The 26,667-nt window shown below is 35.6% G+C and overlaps 4 protein-coding genes across 4 annotated transcripts; 2 read left to right on the forward strand and 2 right to left on the reverse strand.

Annotated features, from left to right (window-relative positions):
* Positions 1-1,102: 1,102 nt before the first annotated feature.
* Positions 1,103-11,341, forward strand: LOC132036113 (CBS domain-containing protein CBSX1, chloroplastic-like). The gene is made up of 8 exons (XM_059426351.1): positions 1,103-1,291; positions 4,650-4,737; positions 4,815-4,879; positions 8,338-8,386; positions 8,680-8,732; positions 10,488-10,603; positions 10,730-10,787; positions 10,882-11,341. The coding sequence occupies exons 1-8, from the start codon at positions 1,103-1,105 to the stop codon at positions 10,960-10,962; spliced, it is 699 nt and encodes a 232-aa protein (XP_059282334.1). The 3' UTR covers positions 10,963-11,341.
* Positions 11,342-16,882: 5,541 nt separating this feature from the next.
* On the reverse strand, positions 16,883-17,970 carry LOC132047556 (transcription factor DYT1-like). The gene is made up of 4 exons (XM_059438584.1): positions 17,693-17,970; positions 17,423-17,581; positions 17,131-17,307; positions 16,883-16,963 (listed from the first exon to the last, which is right to left on the reverse strand). The coding sequence occupies exons 1-4, from the start codon at positions 17,891-17,893 to the stop codon at positions 16,883-16,885; spliced, it is 618 nt and encodes a 205-aa protein (XP_059294567.1). The 5' UTR covers positions 17,894-17,970.
* Positions 17,971-22,603: 4,633 nt separating this feature from the next.
* LOC132036122 (protein IRX15-LIKE-like) lies at positions 22,604-23,937 on the forward strand. Its single transcript, XM_059426364.1, has one exon. It carries the CDS (start codon positions 22,755-22,757, stop codon positions 23,658-23,660), a length of 906 nt encoding a protein of 301 aa, XP_059282347.1. The 5' UTR covers positions 22,604-22,754; the 3' UTR covers positions 23,661-23,937.
* A 750-nt stretch (positions 23,938-24,687) lies between these two features.
* Positions 24,688-26,454, reverse strand: LOC132036132 (uncharacterized protein At4g06744-like). Its single transcript, XM_059426375.1, has 2 exons — positions 26,147-26,454; positions 24,688-26,014 (listed from the first exon to the last, which is right to left on the reverse strand). Exons 1-2 carry the CDS (start codon positions 26,427-26,429, stop codon positions 24,864-24,866), a joined length of 1,434 nt encoding a protein of 477 aa, XP_059282358.1. The 5' UTR covers positions 26,430-26,454; the 3' UTR covers positions 24,688-24,863.
* Positions 26,455-26,667: the final 213 nt, after the last annotated feature.

The raw sequence follows: 26,667 nt of genomic DNA on the forward strand, positions 1-26,667 counted from the left end.
CAAATTTCAGCATATCTGCAATAAACGAGAAAAGGATTATCTGCTTCGCATGAGTTACATCCAAAGTTTGAAATATTTGGTTAACACAGAAACTTACATATTAAAATATCCAAGACTATATTCTACTGTCAATTTCCTGACCAGATATTTTAGTAGGGCACAACAAGTACAATGACATTCATATACTGCATTTTCTTTTAGTGAGAACCATAAAAAAAAAAAAAGTCGACATAAGTTTCTTTTAACTTAAAAATCAAAACTTTTTTTCTCCACATAAATAATTGTGCACAAATACAATACTTCTCCCTTCGCCCCAATTTAAGCAGAGGCGGATCCAGGATTTAAACTTTAGGGGTTCAACCTTTTAACATTCTTAGCATATAAACCATTTATTTAAAAGTTCAATTGAACCCCCACGCAATGTGCTACATACGCCCCTGAATTTAAGTATCTCACTTTTTTTCTCTCGATCTGTCCCAAAAATAGTGCATCTTTTTATATTTAGCAAGTTTTCCAATTCTAATATTCTACATGGCAAGTTTAAGCCCACAAGATTTAAAGGACTACACACATCTATAATTTAAGACCATAAGATTCAAAAATCTCTTTTTATTTCTTAAATTTTATGTCCAGTCAAACTAAGATACTTAAATTGAGACGGAGGGAGTAAGATTCTTATAAGGAAAAAAATCATGAAACTTTTTTTTTTTCCACTTAAAATATGCTCCGTCAGGTTCCAAATTATGTGGCACAATTCCGATTTTGAGAGTCAAATTTTTTAATTTTGATCATAAATTCGGATATAAAATTGCATAAATAACACTCTATGTCTACTTGGAGAAATTATTTACCAAAATAATGACCCATATTTCCAATATTACCAAAAATGGCCCAATTTGTACATTTTGAAATTTTTTAACTTTTCTTTAAACACCTCTTATACATTATTATACACTTAGATACAAGGTTAAGTGTATAACTCTATATATGTTCACCACTTGAAGGGAAGACTAATGAGAATTGGGATAGAGAGCAGAGGCAGGAAAGATAACTAAGCAACAAGTCACAGTAAAAGGCATTGCTGTGTTGTGAATTGTGTTGGATGGCATCATGTATGTGGGCGTGGGGAGTGTCCCTCCATCAGCAGCTACCTTGCATGCTCTTATCTCCCCCATCCCAAAACCTTTCTACTTCCGCTAAATGTTTCCACTCCCTTTCCCTCCGCCTTTGGAATTCCCGCAACCATTTTTCTCTTAACTCCACCAACACTTTGACCGCCAATTCTGCTGAGGTATACCATACCCCTCCTTATCCTCCCTCCCTCCATCTCATATCTTTCCGATTTCCAAAATTCTCAATTATTGGCATTTATACTACCTCGACACCTTTTACTTTTTAGTCACTTCCATAGCTTTCTATAGTTACAAATAATTTAACTTTAAAATTCTCGTTTTGAGTTTAATAAAATTATAGCCACACAAATGTCTAAGTTTATTTCAAGAAACTTAAAGATTTCATGCCCAAATTCACGGTCAAAATTAAACTGTTTGACTCTTGAACTAAATGCTTAACTTTATGCTAATATCTGACTGTGTTGTTGTGGCAAGCTGAATTAGGATGTAAAATTACTCTAGAGTTAAGGTTTTTTAAGATTCTAATAGGATGTGTAAGTTCCACAATTATGGGGAAGAAGGCATCCCAAGACAGGATTTTTAGCCATTGGGTGCTACAGTTACTATTCTTATGTAACAAAGGGAGTTGACTTGGTATAAATATTCATATATTTAACAATTTTCATGCTCACCACACACATCTATAGGCCGAGTTTAAGGCGGTGATAGTGCTCACACTTGCTGCCGGAAAGCTATATCAACTCATTGTCCCACCTAAGGGTGTCAATTGTACGGATGGAGATGAATTTGGGCGGGTCAAATTCGATTGAGTTAATAAATGGGAATGACCCGCCCAAAAGTTACTTGGGCTGAAATGGGCTAAAAAACGGGGCATAACACAACCTGTTCAATTCTTACTAAGAGCCCGTTTGGATTGGCTTATAAGTTGCTTATAAGTTATTTTCAGTTTTTTTGAGTGTTTGGTCATTACCTTAAAGTCATTTTGTGGTCAAAATAAACTTAAAAATATAATTGGGCCCGTTTGACTTAGCTTATCTAAAGCAGCTTATAAGCTGAAAACAGTTTATAAACCAAAAAAAATAAGTTGAGCTACCCCAACTTATTTTTTTTTAGCTTATAAGCTGCTTAAAATAAGCCCATCCAAACAGGCTCTAAGTTTTAATTTCTTTAATTGTTCTTTTACAATTCTTTAAGTATCTAATAAAAATATATCTTTCTTTATCATGGCTATATGTAACCCATGATAAGGTTTCTTATGGGTCAATTTGGGCTTCATTTCAGCCCAATTTTTAGATGGGTTGAAATGAGTTGGGCTAAAATGGCTGAGTTAAATGAGCGGATCTTTGACCCGCCCAAACTTTGGTTGGTTCAGTTGCGGAGCCACCTTATGCTAAGGGGTGTCAATTGAAACACCTTTGGTGGAAAATTACACTGTTTAGCTAGGTCAAACTATTAGCTATATGTATAAAGGCTTATATGTTGACTCCTCTTATTTTTTACGTGTGTCTACTTTTGTATATTTTGATACACCTTAGTAAAATTCCTGGCTCCACCACTGAGCGGGTTGGGTAGGTTATGTTTTCATGGACTAATTTTGCCACCCCTAGTCCCACCCCGTCCGCAACCCCCAATAGACAATAACATACTTAGTGTAGTGGGGTCTGGGGAGGGTAGATTGTATGTAGACCTTACCCCCACCTCGAGAGATAGAGAGGTTGTTACCGATAGACCCTCGGCTCGAGGCACGAAAATGTAAGCAGTTCGAAAAGGAAATAATGGAAGTGAAGAAGCCGCGACAAAATACTCTAGCAGGCATGACAAAACAATCTGAAAAATACACAGTAACTACAAAAACAACAGATAGACCGCAGCCCCCAGTAGATGAAGTGATAAGCAATTGTATGTGAATCTCCTGCATATAATGCAAGAGCAGAAAATTATTTGTTTACGTCGGGATTGATAAGTGGTCTTTAAGTCTATGTGATCTTCATAAGCAACCGACTATCGGACAATGGCATATGCAATTGTTCACATTAAACTCAACAGTTAGCTCTGAAGTTGAAGGCCTTGTTGATTAACTTGGAACGCTGGTTTTCTACACATAGTTATGTAGAAATTTTGATAACCTTCTTTAGCTTCCTAAAACTAATTGGTCTGGGGGTTACACATCAGACACATTGATGAACGGAAAAGAAAATAACTGTTGAAATTTCGAACATATTTAAGTTATAACAACTACTGTGGATCAATCATCGGATACTAAAAATACAGTTAGGATGAATTTTGTTTCCATTCTTGAAGAGCGACATATTTGCCTCGTGTAAGTGGATTTTGTTGAGACAGATTTGTACTGTCTAAAGGAAACTGAAAAGAAAAAGGAACACTATACACTCTTTCTCAAAATAAAAATCTTTCGTTCTTTTGGGTTATCCAAAAAATGTTCAGTATTTCTAAATCAGAAACCTTCCTCTGTATCCTTCTACACTTTTTCTATGTCATTTTACAGAAGAGGTAACATGAGGCGCACCCTATTTAACAAATGTTCGAACTCATAAAAAATTTAATTTGAGCTTCATCTTTTGGACCGATTTCTATTGACACAATAGCTGTTGCCTCTTGCCTAACTACTCATGGTCAGTCAATCGGCGGTATTTGTGTGTTTATTTTCTGTTTCTAGTTACATTATAGCACTGGCAATAATGAAATGCATGCCAAATAAGGTTTTTAAAGTATGAATATAGGATAAAGGAAATCCCATTTCGATCTCATTTTAGTGGGGAGAGACTGAATGCTATATGTTATTATTAGATTCAAGCATTTAACCTTGAATCAGATAAAATTCATGGCCGTAGTGGATATTCCCGGGTTATTACCATTTACTAGTTACACTTCTTTTATTAACTTCCTGTCTGTAAAAGCAAGCTCAAGCAGTCCTGGCCCTGTAGAGCAAAAAGCGCAGGGTGCAAATATGACTTAGTTGGAAGATGTGCTATAGATCTGGATGTGTTCCATAGATGTGGTCATGTGGGAATACGTGTAACTCTTTTGCCATCATTTCACTGCAATGAAATGTAGATATTTCTGATGTCCACTTTTTTTTTTTTATATATTTTTTTTTAAAATTTTTATTTTTATGTGAGCTAGACAATGCAATGATAGAAGAAGTCAACTTGAGGTTTTCGTCTAATCTTAACCATATCAACAGATTGTTTTCACTTTGGTAAATTATAAGGCGTTTTGGATCCTTCACACAAACTTGCTCAATGCTCACAAGTTGCTGATTGATTGAATTTTGTGGCAGTTTTCATGCTAGTTTTCAAATATGTTATAAATCTGTTTTCTTTCAAGTGGTTATCGTTTCCTTTTTTTATTTGATCTTAATTTGAACTGTAAATGCATTCTGTTTTTCTTTTGTTGAAATGGTGAGTAACTGCAAAAACATTCTTCTCTTCATCAAGAAGTTCCTCTTCCTCATGAATGTCCACCAACTGATAAGCTTATATATACTTGTGGCAGCCAAGAAATGGTGTATATACAGTAGGTGATTTCATGACAAGAAAAGATGAGCTACATGTGGTAAAGCCGGCAACATCTGTGGATGAAGGTATTTTAGTGCTCAATTTCATTGCTAGCTACTCATCATCTAGTTAATTCCTGATACATGAATATTTTATGCAACAGCGTTGGAACTATTGGTAGAACGCAGAATCACTGGTTTCCCTGTCGTTGATGATGACTGGAAATTGGTAAGTTCTGTTTTCTAATGTAAGCTGTGTAATTATTGTAGATCTTGCTGCATTAGATGGAAATATCACTTATACAACTGTTAGGTTCCTGCTTATGCAATATTCACTTTTGATATTCTTTAAATGACATTGAACTTGAAAGGTGATTCCCTGAAGAAACTTCTGAAATGATTCCCAATTAAGTTTGATTTTCTTCCTCAACCTTTGAATTGTTTCTCACTTTATATAACAATTCATTTTGAAAGGCCCTATATATGTGAAACTAAGCGTTCTTTTGCTGCGCTGCGTGTAAAGCACTTGACACCTGCAAGGGTATAAAAGAGAATTAAAACAAAAGCTTGGAACAGTTAAATAGAATAGCAAAGAGGAAAGAAAAATATACCTGTCAAAAACAAAAGAAAAGGAGAGAAAACAGCTTAGGTGCTTTTTCATGGAGGTGAGAGGGAGGGCTCATGTAGGATGTTGGGAAGATACTAGGTATGTGGCGATGTTTGGCAAGGAAGGGGAAGAGGTGTGGGCAGCAGGTGCTGAAGAAGAGGGTGCGTTGGTCTGCTGAGAGGACGGTGATGCCTGAAGGGTGGATGTTGGTTGGGTTTGGCAGGTGGGGAAGCTATGGGGGAGGCAGTTCTGCATGATTAGAGGAAGTCGGTTCCGGCTTGGCAGTTAGAGCTAGCGGAGTGATTTGGGAAAGAAAATTCCATATCAATCTCCTTTTTTTCTTGTGACATGATTTAATTTTCTTCGGGAAAATGGTGCTTTTAGTCCCTGAGTTATCGCGTTATTCCGATTTTGGTCCTTGTGATGTCCGATTAAGCACTTTTGACCTTCAATTGAGTGATGCAGGCTAATTTGATCTGATGACTAACGGATGTCATCAAACTAAACAGACTGTCAATTGTTAGTAAGGGCATTTTAGACATTTAAAAAATTATGCTTTTGAGCCAGCAACGACTCACCACCATTCTACCAGTAAAATACAACTAACAACACCATGTCGAAACAGCGGCGAAACTCCATAGCCATCCACCAAACTCCACCGATCTCAACCTAAACAAAAAAAAAAAAAAAAAAAAAAAAGCCCATGAAACACGGCATTTGACAAGATTGAATTAAAATCATCCACACATTGAATTAAAATCATCCACACATAAACAACAAAGAGCCCAAAATATTACATTTGCAGTTAGAGGGGCACGGATGGTGTCCTGGTCACCTAGGTCATAATCCGTATTAAGGTTCTGATCAATGGCTTCTCGACCCTTTTCAAGACAAGGTTTGCAGGCCATCTCTATGGGTATCCAACGGGGTACTACACCTGCAATTGCTATCAGCGCCGTTGTTAATGCACCCATTCTCTATTCTCCTTTGCCCATTGACCCTTCTCTCTCTCCCCCTGATATCTTTGATTTGAGAAGAGGAGTTGACCAGTAGCGGAATTTAAGAGAACTGCAACTCACACAAAGTAATTGATAGGGCCCGGATTTTAATTCAATCTTGTCAAATGCCGAGTTTCATGGGTTTTTTTTAGGTTGAGATCGGTGGAGTCTGGAGGACGGCTATGGAGTTTCGCGGCTGTGTTTTACTGGTGGAATGGTGGTGGGTCATTGGTGGCTCAAAAGCATAATTTTTTTAAATGTCCAAATGCCCTTACTAACAACTGACAGTCTTGTTTAGTTTGATGCCATCCGTTAGTCATTGGATCAAAATAGCACGCATTGATTAATTGAAGGTCAAAATGCTTAGTCGGATATCACAAGGACCAAAATCAGAATAACGTAATAACTCAGGGACTAAAAGTGCCATTTTCCCTTTTTCTTCTCATTCTTGTATTTTCTTGTTCATTTGGGTCTTCCCGTTAAAGGTGTCAAGTGATTTTCACATGCATAGGAGAATCGCTTTCAATTTCACTACAGTTAAGTTGGAGATCTTTTTAAAACTAAAAGAAATATAGCGTACTAAAAGGAAGTGATTGAGGACTCTTTCAAGAAGTATTCCTTATGTTTCGTTCATGTTCATAGAAATAAATATATATATATATATATATATCTTGTATGGAAATAGAGGTCAATAATGAAATGTGAACAAAGTTAGATAGAGTATGATGATATAGGGCATAGTGTTTGTCATTTCAAAACTCATCATTTATATGCTACCTTCTCAAAAAAAAGGAAACTCATCATTTACTCTGATGGAGGCCTTTGGGCAAAAGTTTAAAAAGAGCATCTAATTGCTCCAAAACTGTTGTAACAGTAGTTGCATGGATTCGATTGCATATGAACAATAAGAGGATGTTATTTGCTTCATATATTTATTGGAAATTCTCATAGTTGGTGATATGATAAACATACTAGTTAAAGATGAATGATCTTCATTCCGACACCTTGATATTTTTCTGTGTGTTATATTTAGAGCTTTTGATAAGTGGATTTTATTTTTATTGTAGCGTACCACTGTCTCAAATAGTGTTGAAGAGCTACTTAGAATACCACCATGATAAAGCATCTTCGTTCCTGTTATATATTTTTGTTCTTTTTCTGTGTTTCTAATGGAACTTGGTGTAGATAGACTTGATCAAAGAAGTTTTTGTTCTTTGGTTTGCTTTCCTGTGATTCTGAAAGTAATGACATTAATGATTCCATCTTTGTCATTTTCTTTCTTTTCTTTGTCACTGTTGCATTATAGTTTTTCATGGTGAATATTCATGATTTCTATTCAATTTAATTATTTTAGGGAAACAGAAGTTTGTAAATTCTTTTTGATTTTCCATAAAATATTTCATTTTGCTATAGAAGTTTGAAAATTATTTTTGAAACTTTTGCAGTTCTTCAAACTCTTTGATTGTACATGAACTGGAATTTCTTTTGTCAACATCCATGAAATATAAAGTAGTAATATTCTTCTGGCAACAGAAATTTGCACTGTTTTATTCTTCGTAGTGAATAGCTAAATTATTTGATGGCACGTGAATAGGAATATCATCCATGTCTCTCACTTTTGGTAATTTTACTTTCTAGAGACTTTTTTTTTGGGTATATTCCAAGTATGTATTGGACTAGAGTACTTTGAGTGGTCCTCAAACTTTTAAGAAACTTAAATTAATTAATAGAATGTGTAACTGGCAGTTGAGCTGGGGGTCTATTGGAAACAGCCTCTCTACCTTCGCAAGGTAGGGGTAAGGTCTGTGTACACACTACCCTCCCCAGACCCAACTTGTGGTAGACTTGTACACTGGGTTTGTTGTTGTTGTTGTTGTTGTTAATGTGTAACTGGCAGTACGATAATAGGAGAATAAGAGTGCTCATGTTGCGCCCAAGACCCCTATTCATGCTTCCATATAGCATATAGATATAATCATATAAATTTGGTTCAGATATTAAGTTCAACGATATATGCTTGTCAAGTATTATGATATTTCAAAGATCTTTCACTCAGAAGCTTGAAGTTCTCTTCTGCTGCAGGTTGGTCTTGTTTCTGATTATGATCTATTGGCTCTGGACTCTATATCAGGTATGATTTTTAGTTCTGATGCAAGAACGATGTTGTGTGGTGATTAGAAAAGATCCCATGTTTTATTTGGACATTTTTCGACAAGACATGGAACTTTTTGGTATCTAACTGCATTGTTCGCTTTTTTCTGCCATAAGGAAAACTGGATCTGTAGCATATTATATCCTTCTAAAGACTGATGATTGTGTTTTAAGTTGGGATTCTAAAGTTGTCCATCATATGGGGGTTGTTGTACTCCTGCCAAAGCATTATTTTCAGGGGAGAATAAGTGTATCTCTTCCTCTTTTTCTTAGGTACAGGAGGAGATGATGCAAACATGTTCCCAGAAGTGGGCAGCAACTGGAAAGTAAGCATATTTTGCTTTGTCACTAGATTATCTCTTGGATGCTTGTTGATCGGTCTAATTTGCGAGTTCCCTTCATACAATTCTTTTGTTTCTTCAGTGTGAAACCCCAGATTTAAAATATTTCTACTTATTGGAAGGTACATATAATCTTAATTGCTGCATGGAAGGCTATTAACATTAGCTTTGTAGTCATTTCAGAGAAGAGGATACTTCATATCTAATAATGATGAAGACCCTGAGAACAAATTAACTGGAGAAAAACAACTTTTATCGTCAAATCTTTGACTTGCTTAATTATTGATATAGCAAGTTGGTTAATATATCATAAGCGGTAGAGTTGTCCCCTAAAGAGGATCTAGCTTCCAATGTTTAGGAACTCAGAAGAAAGTGTTTGATGACTGAAATTTTAGACAACCTCATGATTGTTTTACTTACAGTGTTCACCAACTCTTCGTGTAATCTGCTGCACTATTGTTACTGGTTCTATTTGAAAACAGGACATAAAGAGTACTAACCTTCCCCTTCCAGGAAACTTCATATGGTCAAAAGTACTGATCACAAGGATTTGAAGTCATTGACAAGTATAGTGTATAATGATAAACTGTTCCTTCTTTTTCTCTGTGAGTAGAGGTGAAAGCTAATCAGTAGCTTCTATGTCAATTATACTGGGCTGACAATTGATTCTAGTTTTAGGAATGATAGAACCAGCGTTGAGAGCTGGATATTAATTATGAGCATATTTATATAATGTAATTGGTTCTTGTTTTTGCAATTGCTTATAACTTCAAACCAAGAGCTTCAGTAAAGATCTCTCAAGTGTCCAAGATAGTACTACAGATAAATTACTTACTAATAGTTTGAGAGAATAATCTAACTAAAAGGCATTGCAAGGAGAGGAAAAAGATGCCAAATGAAAATCATGTACTCGAACAATTTGCTGGCGTTTTCATTTACTACTCAACAAGTGAAGGTTGCATTGGAGACTACACTGCGGCACCAATCTTAATGACATTCTTATAGTTTGATTGCACAAGCTACTCAAAAACAAACCTTCGATTAATTGATCAAGAAAAGAACACAGGAAATGCACAGCTTTTGTGAGTCTGTACAGGGCATTGTTTGAGCAGATTGCTGAACTACAAAACATGCTTGTGATAGTTCATCCTTGCTAACTGAGATATGGATGTCGAGATGCTAATCCGTTGATTTCTTTTTCTAATCTGCTACAGCCCTATCACTAACCAACAGCATCTTGTAAACTTGTGGTGGCTAGGGATTTTACTCAAATTATCTTCTTAGAATCCCCTGTTCTAGCTTTGAACCAGAGCGATTATGTATTAAGTTATATGGTTTTGGATTTCATCTTACTCGCTATGGGTTGTTTTTAACCAGATGCTCCGCCCAATTTTGAACCAACCTCTCTCTTTCCTTGTCCCAAAATTTGACTCCTTATCAAATAGTAGACTTCTTATCTCCGCGTTACTTTGGGCAACATTTGGAATGGTTGAATATATTTACTTTTTCCATGCTGAACTAGCGCAGGTGGCAGTGTTGGTGTTAATTATCCTCTGTATTAATTTGATACTTGCACACATGGTTACCCGATTACCTTCTTCAACTCGAGGACATTTCTTTTTGCTGTATGGAGTAGCTATGAAAATGCACTTAATTATGGCTCGGAAAATAAAAATTGTTCTAACCCCACAAACAAAGCTATTAAAGTTCTGATGTATCAACTTTGACTTATAATTGCAGACATTTAATGAGGTTCAAAAGTTGATAAGTAAGACCAAGGGGAAAGTGGTTGGTGATTTGATGACTCCTGCTCCACTAGTAGTTCGGGAGTCTACCAATCTTGAGGATGCAGCTAGGTAATATCATTTATTCTTGATTTCAACTTAATCTACATTCTTCCTTTAGCCAATCTTATGTTTCTATTGCATAGTAGGAAGAGGTAGCAAACAGTTTGTCTGATTTATTACTTCTCTAATTGTCAGACTTCTACTCAAAACAAAATACCGCCGGCTTCCTGTAGTCGATAGTGATGGAAAGCTGGTAAGATTCTGAGACGTAGCTTTGTGCATCTGTACTTTTCTACCTTGTGTGAAGTTGTGATATGCTCTAATTAATCAATTGTCCTATAATGAAGGTGGGAATAATAACAAGGGGAAATGTTGTGAGAGCTGCCCTTCATATAAAACGGGTCATGGAAATGGAAGGCCAACAGTGATCAATTGAATTCAGCAGTAAACGGCATAGATGCAGTTCAGTTCAAGAAACATAGAATCATATGTTCTCCCTTTCCCTTACAGGAGGGTTGACATAAGGCAGTCAAACTTACATTAGCAGGGTCTGCCAAGTGGTCGAACCTAGGGTATTTATGTAAAAGTCTGTTAGAAGATGAAAATGAAACTTCCTAAATGTGCAAGACATACAGAGTTTAGATAAATATGTGCGAGTCAGAACTCCTCACAGGTGTGAGCCACAGAAGAACATATCATTTGTAATTGAAAGGACTTTTAATTTAGGTGGACATTAAAAAGAAGGCTTCTTTGAGGTACGGAACTAACACTTCTTGATTCGGATAAAATGTTTTGATTGCATTTTCATTTTTGAGAAATTATGCATTTGGCTGCTAGGCCAAAAATTATTCACACCCGCTAGCCACTATACATATGTTATACACTAATTATACATCTACCGATTATTTAAGTTAATTTCCCCCTATTATTCTTTTATCTATTATGTGGAACCAATTCGTGGATGGTATCCATTGCTTCCGCTATACCTTCAGGCTTCAGCAATTTGCAGAGCTTGCTATTTGATATTTGTCCCTGTTTTAGAATATCTTGTAATATAGGCTCCTTTTGTTTTATATGGCTACTTCTTCACTCCCCATTTCTGCAACAGAACCAAAGTTATCTACACATGTATTTGTATATCATCAGAGGTTAACTTTTCCTGGGAATATGTCAAGCTTAATATATCTGTTTTAAAAGTCAAACAACCAAGTGGAGGCTTAGTTTTCATTCTCTAATGTGTGAGGACGAGACATTATGATGTTATACATCTACATAAAACAGTTAGGTAGGATTTTTGCCATTATGGTGTCTCCCGCGTCCCGTTATATAATTTGGCAGTGTTTTGTTTTGCATCATCTCCTTCTGACTGTAACTTTCTAGTTTCTATATTGAGTTAAATCTATGTAATCACTTAGGATTAAGTAAATACACTTGATGGTGTAGAGATTTGTTTTACAATATCAGTAAAATTTTACCTCTGATAGCAGGTTAATTACTGTTTTTATCAAACCCAATTGATGCTCATCAAGATTCTCTGTAAATACTTAAAAAGTTACCTCATTGTGTTTTATACCACCGTTGCATGGATCTTAAACTCAATTACCTAATTAACGTTGCAATAACATCAAATGTGGATCCAATAGTTTTGACCTGATCTCATCCGCCTATTCGAAAAATCGACGGAAAAGAAATTGCATGTGTCGAATGGATCAGAGAAGGTAGGGTTTCCCTACAAACGATTTGAGCTAAAATTGATTATTGCTCTTATACAGTTCGAACTATCTATGGAGTATTGGCATATCTTGTTCATTCGCAACAAAATATTTTCTTTGTGCGTCGGTAACAAAAAACATGCTTTTTGGGGGAGAGACCCATAATTAAGTTTGTTCACGACAAGAGTATCTTGAACAGAGGACAAAAATACGTTATCATGGGTAGAAACACTGCATCACATCAACCTCAAAAGATACTGAAACATTAAGTCATAAGTTCGATGGAGGAGATGAAAGTGTAGGAATGGTTGGAAGTGAGGGCATGTTGGGAAGTGGATTGGCTGGCAATGGTGGCAGAGTCATCTTCGGGACTACAGAGGGCAATGCAGGCAAAGATGGTAATGGTGGAAATGTAGTTGCTGCTGGCAATAAGTTTGGAATAGTGGGCAACTGTGGCACTGTTGGCTGAGGCAACTGTGGCATTGGTGGCAAGTTGGGTAGTTGCAAGGGACTTCGAGCAGCATGGCTTGTAGTGATGCTTGACAAGGACAAAGCTATGACAAAGAAGAGAATTGAGAAATTGTTGGAAGCAGCCATTGTTAATTTGCTCTAGATTACTTTATTTTTACAAGGAAAGTTGTGTTTTTGTTTGAGTTGAGTTTGATCTTTACTACAGGTTATATATAGGGAAAATCCAGTGCTTAGATGCTGGAGCAGGGATGAAAGCACAAGCTGTATTAATGTTTGTTAAGCTTCCTGAATGTGGGCAGGGGTGGGCACTATAAGGCCAATAAAGCAAAATTAGGGCCCCACTTTTTTCTTAGAGATGTATTTTATATGTAAATTGTTGCTTCAACCGAATTTTTTTTTTTTAAAATTAAAATTGATAAAATCTTATCTAAGATCATTAATGTCTTAAGAGAGACTGAATGAATTAGATATATTATCAATTGAAAAGAAATTGTCAGAACAAATCAATTATAAAACAGTAATTAATGACTTTGCATTTGAAAAAGCTAGAAAAGTAGATGTTAAATAAAAACATATATGACAATCTTTCCTTTAAAAAAATTAGGGCCTCTGTTTGACGTTTGGTTTTAGGCCCCCAGTGTTGTTGAGCCGGCTTGATTTGAGGAACATGAACAAACTTTTATGTCAGGTTTTCTTAGTATGCTTAGGTGAAGTTTGGAACAACCATATTTGGCGGAAAATTGATACAAATTGGTGAAATCATTTTTTAAATATTTTTCTTAACTTAATAGTACTATTCTCTATTGGTTGGCAGTAATAGGATTAGGAATTTAGGATGGTGTACATGTACCGGTCTTCATGCACATATGGAATATGGTAAATACTTACTTGCATCACCAATAAATGCAAGGAACTTTGAGGCTATTTGGTTGGTGAAAGAAACATATCTAATCACGACACACGATTCTGTACGTATTAATTAATGCATTGTTTTAACATAAATAATACCTGTAAATTATATAAAAATGTATATATTATTTTATGCAGCATGAAATGTGGAATAAAAATGTGTGTATTCTAACATATACTCCTAGTTAAAATAAAAAGGACAAAAGTTCTCTATATTTATTTCTTCGTTTCCAATAAAAAATAATCTCAGCATTTTAATTCGTGTATTACAAATCCTTACATAATTAGCCTTTCATAACATGTATTTCAACCAAAACGATCCTCAGGGAAGTCATACTTTTATTCTCTTGAGCAGGATGCCTAACAAACCACGAATATTCACTTATTAATTGTTTCTTTTTTTCTTTTTGGCTCTGTACTTTCTCTATAAGCAAGTCGTCAATTGATCCTTTCTATTTTGTTGAGCTACCTGGGAAGGTGAACTAACAAAAGAGTTCTCATGCTTCCAGACCAAACATCTCATACACTAATTTTCAAAACCATTCCCTATATATACCCTTTAGTAAATGATCAAATTCACTCAAGTATATCAAGACAGAACCAAGCTTCCAACTTCCATTATTAACTTTAGTTCCTTGAAGCAAAGCAATACATATCAAATTGACAATGGCTGCTTCCAGAAACTGCTTAATCCTTTTCTTGTTCATAGCATTGTCCTTATCAAGTATATCGACAAGCCATGCTGCTCGTATCCTACTACAACTTCCAAACTTGCCAACAATCCCATCATTGGCACAACCAACAGTGCCACAATTGCCCACCATTCCCAACTTGCCATCAGCAGCCACATTGCCACCATTGCCAAGTGCTGCATCTTTGCCTACATTGCCCTCTGTTCCGACGATGACTCTGCCTCCATTGCCTGCAAATATTCCTCTGCCTAACATGCCATCACTTCCAAACATTCCTACACTTTCACCTCCTCCATCCAACTGATCTTGCGGATTCAAATATTTTACATTACATATCTCATCCTATGGTCTCTAGCTACTGTTTGATTTTTCTTTTTTTTTTTTAAAAAAAAAAAAAATTCTTTTTCATTTGACGTTTTAAACTTTTGAGTGATTCTTAATGATGTATTGTATCATTTATATGTACTCTACAGTCTAAAAGTGCTATGCATTGATGGCCCTTTGTGTTAATGTAATGTGGTGTCAACTATTGATTTATGTGTATTTGTCCAGTATATTTTACTCACAGAAATGATCAACCGTGTATACATGAAGTTCATGGCTTAAACGGTCACTGAATTATAAAAACTAGGCAAAGGAGGAGAAACCTAAGCCTACCCATAGGAAATATGAATTTTGCTCCAATTGTGCATGCCTTTAATCCTATCATTGATATAGAGGACGACGAACGTGAGTCTATTCGTGTTAATATTATAGGAAGGGTAGTACACTTTCCATGGTCTTAAATTTTGAAAATTTGATGTCCAATTTGGTTTTCCAAGTAGTCTATTTTTTTTTAAAAAGATTCTTGGACCTGTGAGAAAGTTTTAAAAAGTACAGGGCCAGGTGATGCTTGAGGCAGATTTATTTTTGGCTGCATGAAATGCTATGGATTTAAGATAGGAAAAAGCAATTAGAAACGTATGATATGTTGCTTCAGCAGTATTTCAACGAAAAAACAAGAGGTCACACAAGCTCTTTTGACAATTTGGATTCAAAGATTTTCATCTTTCAATGTTGGAAAACATAGGGTGTGTTTGGTATGAAGGAAAATGTTGGGTGTGTTCAGTATGAAGGAAAATGTTTTCCTGAAAAATGTGTTCTTAGAAAATAAGTGAATTTCTACTTATTTTCTACGTTGCGTTGGTAGGCGAAAAAAAAATAAGTGAATTTCTTATTTATTTTCTCATGTTCGTTTGGTTGGTAGAACACACTTTCAGGAAAATATCCACCCAAGCCCCACAACTCCACCCCCACGCCCACCCCCCACCCCCAATTTTTTTTTTTTAAGTATTTAATTTTTTTCTGGATTTTCTAAACCACCACATCCCCCCCCCCCCCCCCACAGTGTGGACCCATATCACACCAACCCCCACAAACACCCACCCCCCACCCTCAATTTTTTTTGGAAGGGGTGGTAGGGGTGGGGCAAAAAACCAAAAAAAAAATAAAAATAAAAACTTTTTTTTCAAAACAAAATTAATTTTTTTTTTTGGGGTGGTGGTGGTGGTGGAGAGGGGGGGGGGGGATGGTGCAAAAAACCAAAAAAAAAAAAAAAATTCAAAACTTTTTTTTCAAAACAAATTTTTTTTTTTTTTGTGATGGGGGTGGGGGCAGGGTGGTGCAAAAAATAAAAAAAAAAATTCAAAACTTTTTTTCCAAAACAAAATTAATTTTGGGGAGGGGGGTGGTGGTGGGAGTGGGGTGGTGCAAAAAAAAAAAAAAAAAAATTCAAAACTTTTTTTTCAAAACAAAATTAATTTTTTTTTGGAGGGGGGGGGGGGGGAGCGGTGGGGAAGGGGTGGTGGGGAGTGAGGATGGCGTGGGGGTGGGAGGGGGTGGGGTGGTGCAAAAAACCAAAAAAAAAAAAAATTCAAAATTTTTTTCAAAAAAAAAAAAAATTAATTTTTGTTTTTGCCAGGAGTGGGTGGGTGGGGTAGGCGTGGGGGAAGGGGTGGGGTGGTGGGAGTGGTTGTGGGGTGAGTTGGGTGGTTGGTGGAATGCACTTATAGACTTGTTTTCCCAACTTTTATTAGGAAAGTCATTTTTCCCATTTTGAGAAAATTGTTTTCCTTAAAAAAATATTTTCTAAAATTTTTGACCAAACGAACATGGACATTTTCCGGAAAATGTTTTCCTTCATATCGAACACACCCATAATTGAATCCTTTCTGACATCCATTACTAAAAAGTAGAGGTACTCTGGTATTTCTCCAAGAATTTTAAATTCCTATTAGGATAAAATATTGGTAATGGAGTACTAGACTAAGACTAGAAGCCTGTTTGGATGGGCTTATTTTAAGCAGCTTATAAGCTGATTTTAGCTTATGTTCGCTAGATAAAAAAAATCAAACGCCAATTATTTTTTTCAACTTATTTTAAGATAAAATGACTTTAAATTTACCAACCAAACACCTTACAAAAGCGAAAAAATTTTATAAGAACTTATAAGCCAATCCAAATGGGCTGTAATACTATTAGGGGATTTCAAAATCTACTAGATTAATTAGGGACTCATGCTGGTGTTAGTTTCTCTGGATTCCGCGGATGATCTCCAGCAAGATCTCTCTGATTTGATTAGCTTCAGTTATTCCACTGCGAACCACCTGAAATGCATAGAAAGATTAACAAATTGTTCATGTTAATTCTTATATTGAAGAACACAGATTATAAGAATCTCTTTTGTACTGTTACAAATCTTGATATCTTCATGTAATGATTCGAAATTGCTACTTATTAAAAAGCATTTCTTTTTAGCAATTTGTTTTCCTACCTCCACAGATGAAGTAACAGGAAGAGCTCCTTTGGAGGCAGTGACACTGGTGTCGTTAAGATCAAATCCAATAACATTCATTGGCTCCATCAGTTTAGTAAATCCACCTCTTTTCTTCTGGCAAACTATTTTTATCCAAAGCTTAGTTGTACCAATCTGAGCCACTTGAACTTCAGGCTGTTTTAGAAAGAAAAAGGAAGTAGTTTTACTGTCTAGCATAAGATTAGGAAATTACCCTTCTAGCTGTAGATTCAAAGATTGTAACTTTGGTTTTATACATAAAGTTAACTACCTGTATGCCCCATTTATCAATAATCTCTTCATTTTTTGTCTCTAATTCCTCTGCATGAGTTGCCTCCATTTCTAGAAGCTGCTCACTTAGGCTGTTCACATTAGTTTGTAGCTCCCTAATGTATGTTATGGCATCAGTGATTATGGTTTCTTTTGTCATCTGAAATCAGACAAGAATTTAAAGAATGTTTAGGAAAATGGTTAAAAATTCATTCTTGAGAAAACTGTCACTTGAAAACTATGTAAAGAACGAAGGGTTTTGATTCATTACTTTTGTAATGTTTGGTACCAATAAGCGCAATTCAAGAAGCCTTTCATTAAGTTTTTGACGCCTGTTTCTCTCAGGTATAAGGTTCTTGGATTTGTATTCTTTAACTTCACCCTCAATTTGCTTCCTTTTGTCTATTCTCCCTCCTACTTCCCTTTCTTTAGATATGTTTGAATCATCAAATGGAGTGCTGGGGAATTCCATGGTGAGGAGCGTGCTAGCTAGGTGGAGTCTCCTTTCGGAACTACTCCTTTTCCTTTTTTTTAGCTAACTTGATTACTACAATTGATAAAGTTATTTTAAAATGGATCCTACGTTAGAAAGGAAATCTAAAGAGGGAGAATGATTAATGTTGAGTGCAGCTAAAAGAAGAGGCACTGCACTGGCTTTTGTTGTAGGAAGGCAATAGGGGTTTATATAGGTGCTTCTCACAACAGAAACATTTCTAGTGGTGTGGGAATCTTCTTGTTGCAGTTTGTTGGGCATTTTCTAATTGATCACAATGTACTTGGGGTGTTTTGAAAGGACTTGTTTGGCATGAGAAAGAGAGAGAAGAGAGTGTGTGTGTAGAGGTTAGGCACTACAACTCATTTTTGTTGTTATGTTGAATGAGATGAATTTAAATGGTGAATATGGTCGGTAAGGATTCACATAGCCAATCTTAACTCGTTTGAGATTAAGGCATAAATAATAGGAGTAGTTATTATTGTTAAGTTGACAGACTAACCGGTATGCATATAACAATAATTGAATGGGAAGGATGACATATATACCGCCAACCAACTATGCCTCAATGCCAAATAGTTGGGGTCGGCTATTCTCATAGTTGATTTAGTTATTTATGCCTAGTTGTCAACTTACTATAACCCTTCTTTGTTATGAGGACACATAACAGGCTATACTTTTGAGATCCTTGCATAAAAGGGTTAGAGAGTAGCAGCTACCAAAGAAAAAAAAATAAAGGAAAGAATGCAAAAGTGGCAATGTTCTTGTCAGTTAGTCATCTTTCTGACTATTTTGTGGTTGTTACTTGTATTACTGGCATTAGAAAGTACAAATGAGTGACCAGAGCTGCTTAAGCAGGAACTTTTATTCTCCTTTCACTTTTTTATACACCTGACTAGAATAATAATTTTTTAAGTACATCTTGATTTTGTAAAGAATTAGAATGTGTTTATGGTATTCTAAGCGTGTGTTCTGTACTCAAAAATCAAAATACAATGACTTAGAAAAATATCTTTGAGGCACTTTCTATCTATATATTATACTCCATAATTGAGGGTGATTGAGAAGTGAGGTGACACCTCTTTTTGGTCAAGAAACATGTTCCTTCTTTTTCTCTTTTTTTTGACTTTTTTTCCTTATTCTTTGATTTATCTTATGCTAAAAATTCCACCTCCATAACTCATACTCCCTCTGTTTCAATTTATGTGAACCTATTTCCTTTTTAATTCGTGCCAAAATGAATGACCTCTTTCCCAATTTGGAAACAAATTCACTTTATGAAGTGATTTACAGCCACACAAATATTCAAGACTTATTTTGAACCAAAAGTTTCAAAAGTCTTCACTCTTTCTTAAATGTCGTGTCTAGTCAAATGGATTCACATAAATTGAAACGGAAGAAGTATTTATTAGTCAAGATCCAATTCAAAATTGGCCATCCTAAGTTTGTTCTTTCCTTTTGAAAGAACATGTACCTAGATCCACGAAATAGTACACCACAAATAAGAGTTAATAAAGAAACCCACAATTTCGTAGAATACATCACTATTCCTTTTGGAAAAAACATGATTTGATTAGACAAAAAAAAAAAAAAAGATATCACATTTCTACTGTAAACTAATCGCGAATAGAGACTTCTGGTATTGTTATTCATAAATAAAGTACTAATTATTTAAAAATAATATTTATTAATAACTATATCTAGAGACTTTTTTGAGATTTTTAAAATAAAATACAGAAAAAGACAAAAAAAAAACAAATAAATTTGTTGTTCTTGTATTGGTGGCACGTGTCACGCCACCTTTAGTCCATTATTTTTTTTATGATCCTCTACTGAAGTGTTTTTTGACCAAAGAGAGCTGAGTGCTAGTTTTTTCTATTTTACATAGATGAGAGGAGAACTACCTTAGAGTCATATTGATTTTCAATAGAATGTAGTTATTTTCTTTCCCTTGTAATTATTACTGCTTGTAACAAATGGCTCTATAAATGTGATAGACGGTATAAAAATCTCAAAAATTAAACGTGACGAAAAGCACGAGCCCACATATAGGCAGACTTTGAAGGGAAAATAACAAGACAATGGGGGCTTGTAAAGGTTTGGACCATTAGAATTTAATATCAGAATTCAGAACCCCACAACTTTTTAGTATGTACTAAATTTTGTTTTTTTGGTTCTAGAGCACGTTTTGAAGTGGACAAGCATACCCCTTTATATCATGCTTTATGTCCAAGAAAGAAAATGTTACTCCGTCAAGTAATTACAAAAATACAGAGGGCCTACTTCGTTTGGACATCATTTGAAATCATGATGATTTGAAGTTGAAGTTTTATTTGGATATGTAATTTTTAGATCTAACAAACAAAATAGAAGAATAAAATCAGTACATTCGCAATAATATTAATATAATTAACGCTGACGTGTTTGCCGGTGATGAAAATTAGTGCGAAATCTAAAATTCAAATCATTGGAGGAGAGGGGAGCATCTGGAAAGGGGATGCCGTGGGAGGGGGGCGAAGAGGCATCCTAAATAGTGGACGGGGGGTTAAAATTGCAATTGGTTATGGAAGATCGGCGGTAGCAGTGGACTATTGATCTTTACTTCTCTTTTCTATTTTTTCTTTTGTTTTCTTGAAATCTTTTTTAGATTCAAAAGCCAGGTGGCTTATTTTAATTGGTCAATTTCACCATGTCAGTGTGCGTGTAGTTCAGGGTACTGAACTTATTTGCATTTATAGTATGAGGTGCTTAATAGACACACTTTTATTGGAGTGAAGAGTGTTCATAGGTACTAGTGTTAGTGGAGGTGTCAAAATGGAAAATTTGGACAAGTTGAAGGGGCTGGCTATGTATTTGGCCTAATATGTAACAGACACTGAAATAAAACCTTCCAAATACTAACGCATAAGGAAGATTTTAATGTTAATGATTCCTGTGGAAATGGTTGTTTCCAGTTTGTTAACTGCGAGTGTCCAAAAGTTTGATGCCTTATAAGTGTAGTTGCTACGTATTGGAATGTCTTTTTCCAAACTATTACTACTTCCGATCCATATTATTTGTATTTTAAGGTCTTTGTAAACATTTTCATAGAAATATTAGTAACCTTAATGGTAAAAGTATTCGTCTAAATTATCATTTTTCTTCTTTTAGATGTCTCAAAGTGATAAATGCCTTATTTTTCCAAACACATTGAATATTTTAAAGCAAATTTAATTTGTTAAAAGGACTAATATTTGACAAGAGGGAGTGAATGTTATCAACTACTTTAATCCTCAAGAATTGTGGTGGGATAGATAAAATTCCTTCTCCTTTAATCAGAAATATCGGGTTAAAGTCCTGAGTATGAAAACAGTTTTTAGTAGGGAGCATTTCCCTTTTAATAATAGACCTTACACAACATAAATCCAGGTTAGTCGGCCAATGCGGGTTCTATACATGGAACCAAAAAATAATTTAATTTATAAAATACAAGATAAGTGTTTACATTCATTTGGCTCAACTGGAATCACTAGACACTAGGCAGTTGATTCTTCCCCTTAAAGGTAAAACTTGAGTTTATTTTTAATAGAAGTAACGTGAGAATTGAAGATGGAATTCACAAGGCAAAACGACATCCTGCTTGTAAATTAGTTACCAAATACCTTTCTCCCTTCTGTCCTCACCACCTCTCTCTATCTTCCAACCACCTTTTTTTTTTTTTTCTTCCAATATGATACCATTTTTTATTTCTTTCTATTTTAATGGATTAAATAAGAAAACCAAAGGAAACTTGAGTAGAAAATCATATTGTAGTAGCCTTTATGGTCAAATAGGAAACAAGTGAAATTCTATCTGCCATTAAGAGCTTGCTTTACGTGTGCTCTATTCAATATTGGGGCGAGTCTAATTTCTTCCTCCTATTATAAACATAGCTTGCAGTTTGCTTTAATTGCAATCCACATATGAATTTAACATTTTAAGTTAGTAGATCTCAAATATTATTGTTTCATTTAAAAAAAAAAATTGTGTATGATCACTGAACTTTGTATATTATAAAATTAAAATGAAAGAATTATTTTTTGTTACATCAAAGTAACTTAACTTTATCGGCTATATATATCAAAGTAACTGAATTATATGCGGAATCAGATTCAAGATTTAAACTTTAAGAATTCGAGATAGAAATTCTACCACACAACTCATTTAATTTACTAGGTTCGTAATTAATTACTTAATTCGTGAATTTTTAATACATACTCTAAAGCATTTGAGTCAAAAAGTTAGTGGATTCAAATGAACCCATAAGTAGTGCTCTACTGTGTGAATTGCTTATAAAATGCAAATCATCCAAAGGTTAAATATCTTGATTAGAAAATACATACAGAAAATAAAGAGCATTCACCTCGTAAGAATATCGACTATCCATATAAAATAAAAGGACGATTTAAAACATTTACATGAAACAAAAAAGAAGAAAAAATATTCATACATAATTCAGTTATTTTAATGTAATAAAGATATTTGTTTTAAATTTTACTACTGGTAAAGTCCAACGATATTACATGAAATTTACCATGTTTAAGTGTACAAGTGCAGTTCCATTTTTTTTTTTTTTTTTTTTTTAATCATACATATACTAGTAGATCATTAGATGTGAAGCTGAAGGCTCACCTAAACTATAATACTATCATGCACCCTGCATTTGCCAAATCATCTTGTCTATGTTTCTTTAAAACTCAGTCCCCTCCCCTCTCATAAGCCCATTCTACTTTGCAGTCATTTCTGAATCAACCTTTACAACACCCAAAACAGCCAAGCTAAAAGAAAAACACCATCCTTTTCATCATCCTAGGACACAAAGATGAAAAACAACATTGGTAGTAACACAAAACTCATACTCCTACATCCTTATATCCAAAAACAAGGCACCTCCAATCGTTATTTATTTGTTCTTGCTTTTATTTCATTCTTCACTCTTGCCTTTCTCCTCACTCTCATTTACACCAGAGAATCCATCACAACTACTTCTGTAGCTGCAATCTCTACCATAACTGGTGCAACAAATCCTCAACTGCCAAAATCAGTTATAAGAGCCCTTACGCATTACGCTTCAAATTCCAACAACACTGAACGTATGTCGTATACAGATATCAAACAAATTGCTGATGTTCTCCGACAATGTCAACAACCTTGTAATCTCCTTGTTTTCGGACTTACACCCGAGACCCTTCTCTGGAAAGCCTTAAATCACAATGGAAGAACAGTATTCATCGATGAAAATAGATATTACGCTGCTTACATCGAGGAGAAATACCCGGAAATTGAAGCTTACGACGTGCAGTATACAACCAAGTTAAGCGAAATGAAAGAGATGATCACAGCAGTTAAGGAACAAGGGAAGAATGAGTGTAGGCCAGTGCAGAATTTGTTGTTTTCGGAGTGTAAACTTGGGATTAATGACCTTCCAAATCAATTATATGAAGTTAATTGGGATGTTATTTTAGTTGATGGACCAAGGGGGTACTGGCCCGAGGCACCTGGTCGAATGTCTGCTATATTTACTGCTGGAGTATTAGCACGGAGCAAGAAGAGTGGCAACCCGAAAACACATGTTTTTGTGCATGATTTTAATCAAAAAGTGGACAGAATTACAAGTGATGAGTTCTTATGTAAAGAGAATCTGGTGAAGTCGAAGGACATGTTGGGACATTTTGTCATAGGAAGAATGAATCCCAACTGCTACAACTTCTGTCACAACCATATATAACTTGACACCAGCAACTAATGGATCAATGTATTGTTTTATAAGGTGAATTTCGTAATTTAATGATGTGTGAAATTTTGGATTTATTATGCTAGGGGAAGGAGGGTCCAGGGTACAGGGGACAGGTGCAAAAATTAAATAACTCTGTTTTGGGCCTTGCTTAATGAATTCTCCTTTAAATGAAAAGGCAACTAGTTCTGTGAAAGTCTGTGCACGTTTCCTGCGGCAAATTGTATACAGTGAGTACTATCTTTTATCAAATGGGCTTTATGAAATCTTACATTGTGTTATATTTATATAACTGTGCTGAGAGTTGAGTTTGCGTGGGTTACTTGTATGAATTTAATTCTGTGGCTTAGTATTAGTGATGATTTACTAACTGGTAGGCGTAGCTAGTACTTACAAAGTCTCCACTCATTTCCTCATTTAGCACACTGGGCGCACAAACAAAGAATGTCATTGTGGGGATGCAATTCGCCAAGCTGGGCCAAAGAAAACTGTCCGACCCTACCGGATTAGGAATGTGAAGGCCTACCATCGAGCTTTGAAAAGTCATAGACTTGGAAGTAGATAGAAGTTGAAGCCACAGTATGGCTGCTAAACTGAAGCATTAATTTTTTTTAATGCATTAACTTTATTGCCTTCTGAGAACATGTCTAGATGGAATGAGTATCGTCATTTTTATTCATTTACTTATGATGCCTCTATCCAAGTAGAACAAGTCTAATGCTCGAATCTGATTTTTGGAAATTTCCATTTTGATCTTAATTAAGGAGTTCATATCTTTATGTATAAGACTACTTCCACTTCCTTTTTCCTATCGTTATGCTTGTTTGTAAAAAAGGAAATTATGGATAAAGAGCAGATAGTCCTAAAGATCTTGCCAAATACCGACGTTTGCCATTTTTATAAGAAAATGTCCATTAGTTTCAAAACACTAATGAACTCATCACTTGTAATTTTTAGCCCTTTTCCCATAGTAGAGTGGTATTTTTGATCCTTTTCCCTTTAATCTAATTAAGGCGACAGCTTGCTCCAAAAGACCAAACCTTATACTCAGTAGTCGGTACTTACAAATTCAATACATAAAACAAGTAAATATAACTCAACAGTGTTGTAAATTGGAGTACTTGCTGCTCCAATCTACATACATTACTATTACAAGTCTAAAAATTATACTACAGAATAAATAACGTGGTGGATAAATCAGAGGTGAGGTTTTTTAATGGCAGCATAAGTAGTTGAGCGAGCCTTTGCACCACGTTTAGAATTCTGCGTAGACGAGAACTTAGGAATTTTACAAGGTACATAGTTTCTAATTGAATTCATGTCCTCGCATTTATTCTTCTTCAAGAAGAAAGCTTCACATTCATCAGGATTTCTCTGGTTCTCAGCATCAATAATGCAATTCATGCTAATATCAAGAACCTTCTCAGTTATCAGCTTTCGACATTCCGGTCCAACTTGTGTGAAATAATTGTATTTCAATGTGAGTTTCTCCAAGTTCTTGAGCTTGCACAATGTTTCAGGCACTTCACCATACAACTTATTGTAAGACAGGTTTAACAGTTCCATGTCCTTTAAGCACCCGAAAGAGTGCGGTATCGGACCGGTTAGTTTATTCTTACTAGCATCAAATACAGTTGCTAGTTGTAACAACCCTATCTCAACAGGCAAACAACCAGAAAGTTGATTATTCAAGAACAAAACCTCAAGGAGTGTTTCACAGGATTTGCCAATGCTTTTTGGGATTTCACCAGTGAATTTATTGTTGGCTAACGTGAGAAAATGGGCAACAGTATAGCCAAAATTTTTTGGTATTTCACCAGAAAAGCCATTGTTGTTGAGAAAAAGCACATCAAGGTCTAGTGTGAATACTTGAGGGTCAACTGGACCTTTTATATAGTTGAACCTGAGATCCAAATAAGTTAAATTTGTAGCACCAAGAACAGGTTTTGGGAAAGAACCAACATAATTGTTGTTACTCAAATCGAGTTCGAAAAGTTTAGGGAGCTTAAGGGGTGATATATCAGAAGGTATATCACCAGTAAAAAAGTTGGAGTTGACATGGATGATGACTAAAGTCTTGATTTTTTCAATGAGATTTTTTAAGGACAGCTTTTTGCCACCTAATCTGCAACCATTGAAATTGATGGCAACAACTTTTTTTTTGTCGCAAATGAAACCTTTGTACGAGGTTTTGTTTTTGCAAATGTCATTGCCTACCCATGTTTTTGTTATGTTATAGGGGTCACTAGTTATTGTCTTCCCGAATCTTTGAATGACACTTATGGCTGATGCTAGCAGAGGGGATGGGGATGGTGTCTGTTTAGGAGGAGGAGGAACCTTTGGAGGTGAGGGTGGGGGTGGGGGTGGGTTTTTTTTGGGAGGAGAAGGAACTATTGGAGGTGGGGGTGGGTTTTTTTTGGGAGGAAAAGGAACTATTGGAGGTGGGGGTGGGTTACTTTTGGGAGGAGAATGAACTATTGGAGGTGGGGGTGGGGGTGGGGGTAGGGGTGGGGGTGTAGGGGAGGGGGAGGGGCATATTGGCTCTGGAGGAGGGGGAGGGGGAGGGCATAGTGGATCATCATCACCATTAGAAGGAGGATAAGAAGGAGCAATGGGAGGGACATCTCCTATTATGATTTCTACGGCAGTTGCATGGAAGAATGAGGAGTTTGAGACAAAGAAGAAGAGTAATAATTGAGCTGCTAATAATGTTGTAGAAATAAAGTGGCTGCTGCCAAATAAGAAAAAGTTTCTTGCCCTCATCTTTTCCTACTCTTCTGTAGAAGGACAGGGAAGATGTTAGCTTATATATAGCCGTAAATGGCTCGAGTGTGTGTATATTCACTATTCACCAGCACTTGAAACATGTGCTTTTTAACCATTTTGATAAAAGGAGAATTGCACTTTGTATTACTTCTATGTTCGGAGGAAAAAATTGGTAAAGTACAATTGTGTCAAATAATGTTCAATGGTCTTATAGATTAATGCCACGTGTAACATA

Source organism: Lycium ferocissimum, chromosome 2 (genome assembly GCF_029784015.1).
Source record: "Lycium ferocissimum isolate CSIRO_LF1 chromosome 2, AGI_CSIRO_Lferr_CH_V1, whole genome shotgun sequence".
NCBI lineage: Eukaryota > Viridiplantae > Streptophyta > Magnoliopsida > Solanales > Solanaceae > Lycium > Lycium ferocissimum.

What these genes read in the sequence shown, in the direction of transcription:
- LOC132036113 (XM_059426351.1), top strand. Translation starts at nt 1,103, where the DNA reads ATGGCATCATGTATGTGGGCGTGGGGAGTGTCCCTCCATCAGCAGCTA. An exon ending in TTGATGATGACTGGAAATTG is followed by an intron (nt 4,880 to 8,337) that starts GTAAGTTCTGTT and finishes CTTCTGCTGCAG; the next exon opens with GTTGGTCTTGTTTCTGATTA. An exon ending in GGCTCTGGACTCTATATCAG is followed by an intron (nt 8,387 to 8,679) that starts GTATGATTTTTA and finishes TCTTTTTCTTAG; the next exon opens with GTACAGGAGGAGATGATGCA.
- LOC132047556 (XM_059438584.1), bottom strand. Translation starts at nt 17,893, where the DNA reads ATGGAATTCCCCAGCACTCCATTTGATGATTCAAACATATCTAAAGAA. An exon ending in TTGATAAATGGGGCATACAG is followed by an intron (nt 17,308 to 17,422) that starts GTAGTTAACTTT and finishes TTTCTAAAACAG; the next exon opens with CCTGAAGTTCAAGTGGCTCA. An exon ending in CTGTTACTTCATCTGTGGAG is followed by an intron (nt 16,964 to 17,130) that starts GTAGGAAAACAA and finishes TATGCATTTCAG; the next exon opens with GTGGTTCGCAGTGGAATAAC.
- LOC132036122 (XM_059426364.1), top strand. Translation starts at nt 22,755, where the DNA reads ATGAAAAACAACATTGGTAGTAACACAAAACTCATACTCCTACATCCT.
- LOC132036132 (XM_059426375.1), bottom strand. Translation starts at nt 26,429, where the DNA reads ATGAGGGCAAGAAACTTTTTCTTATTTGGCAGCAGCCACTTTATTTCT. An exon ending in CCCACCCCCACCCCCACCTC is followed by an intron (nt 26,015 to 26,146) that starts CAATAGTTCATT and finishes CACCCCCACCCT; the next exon opens with CACCTCCAAAGGTTCCTCCT.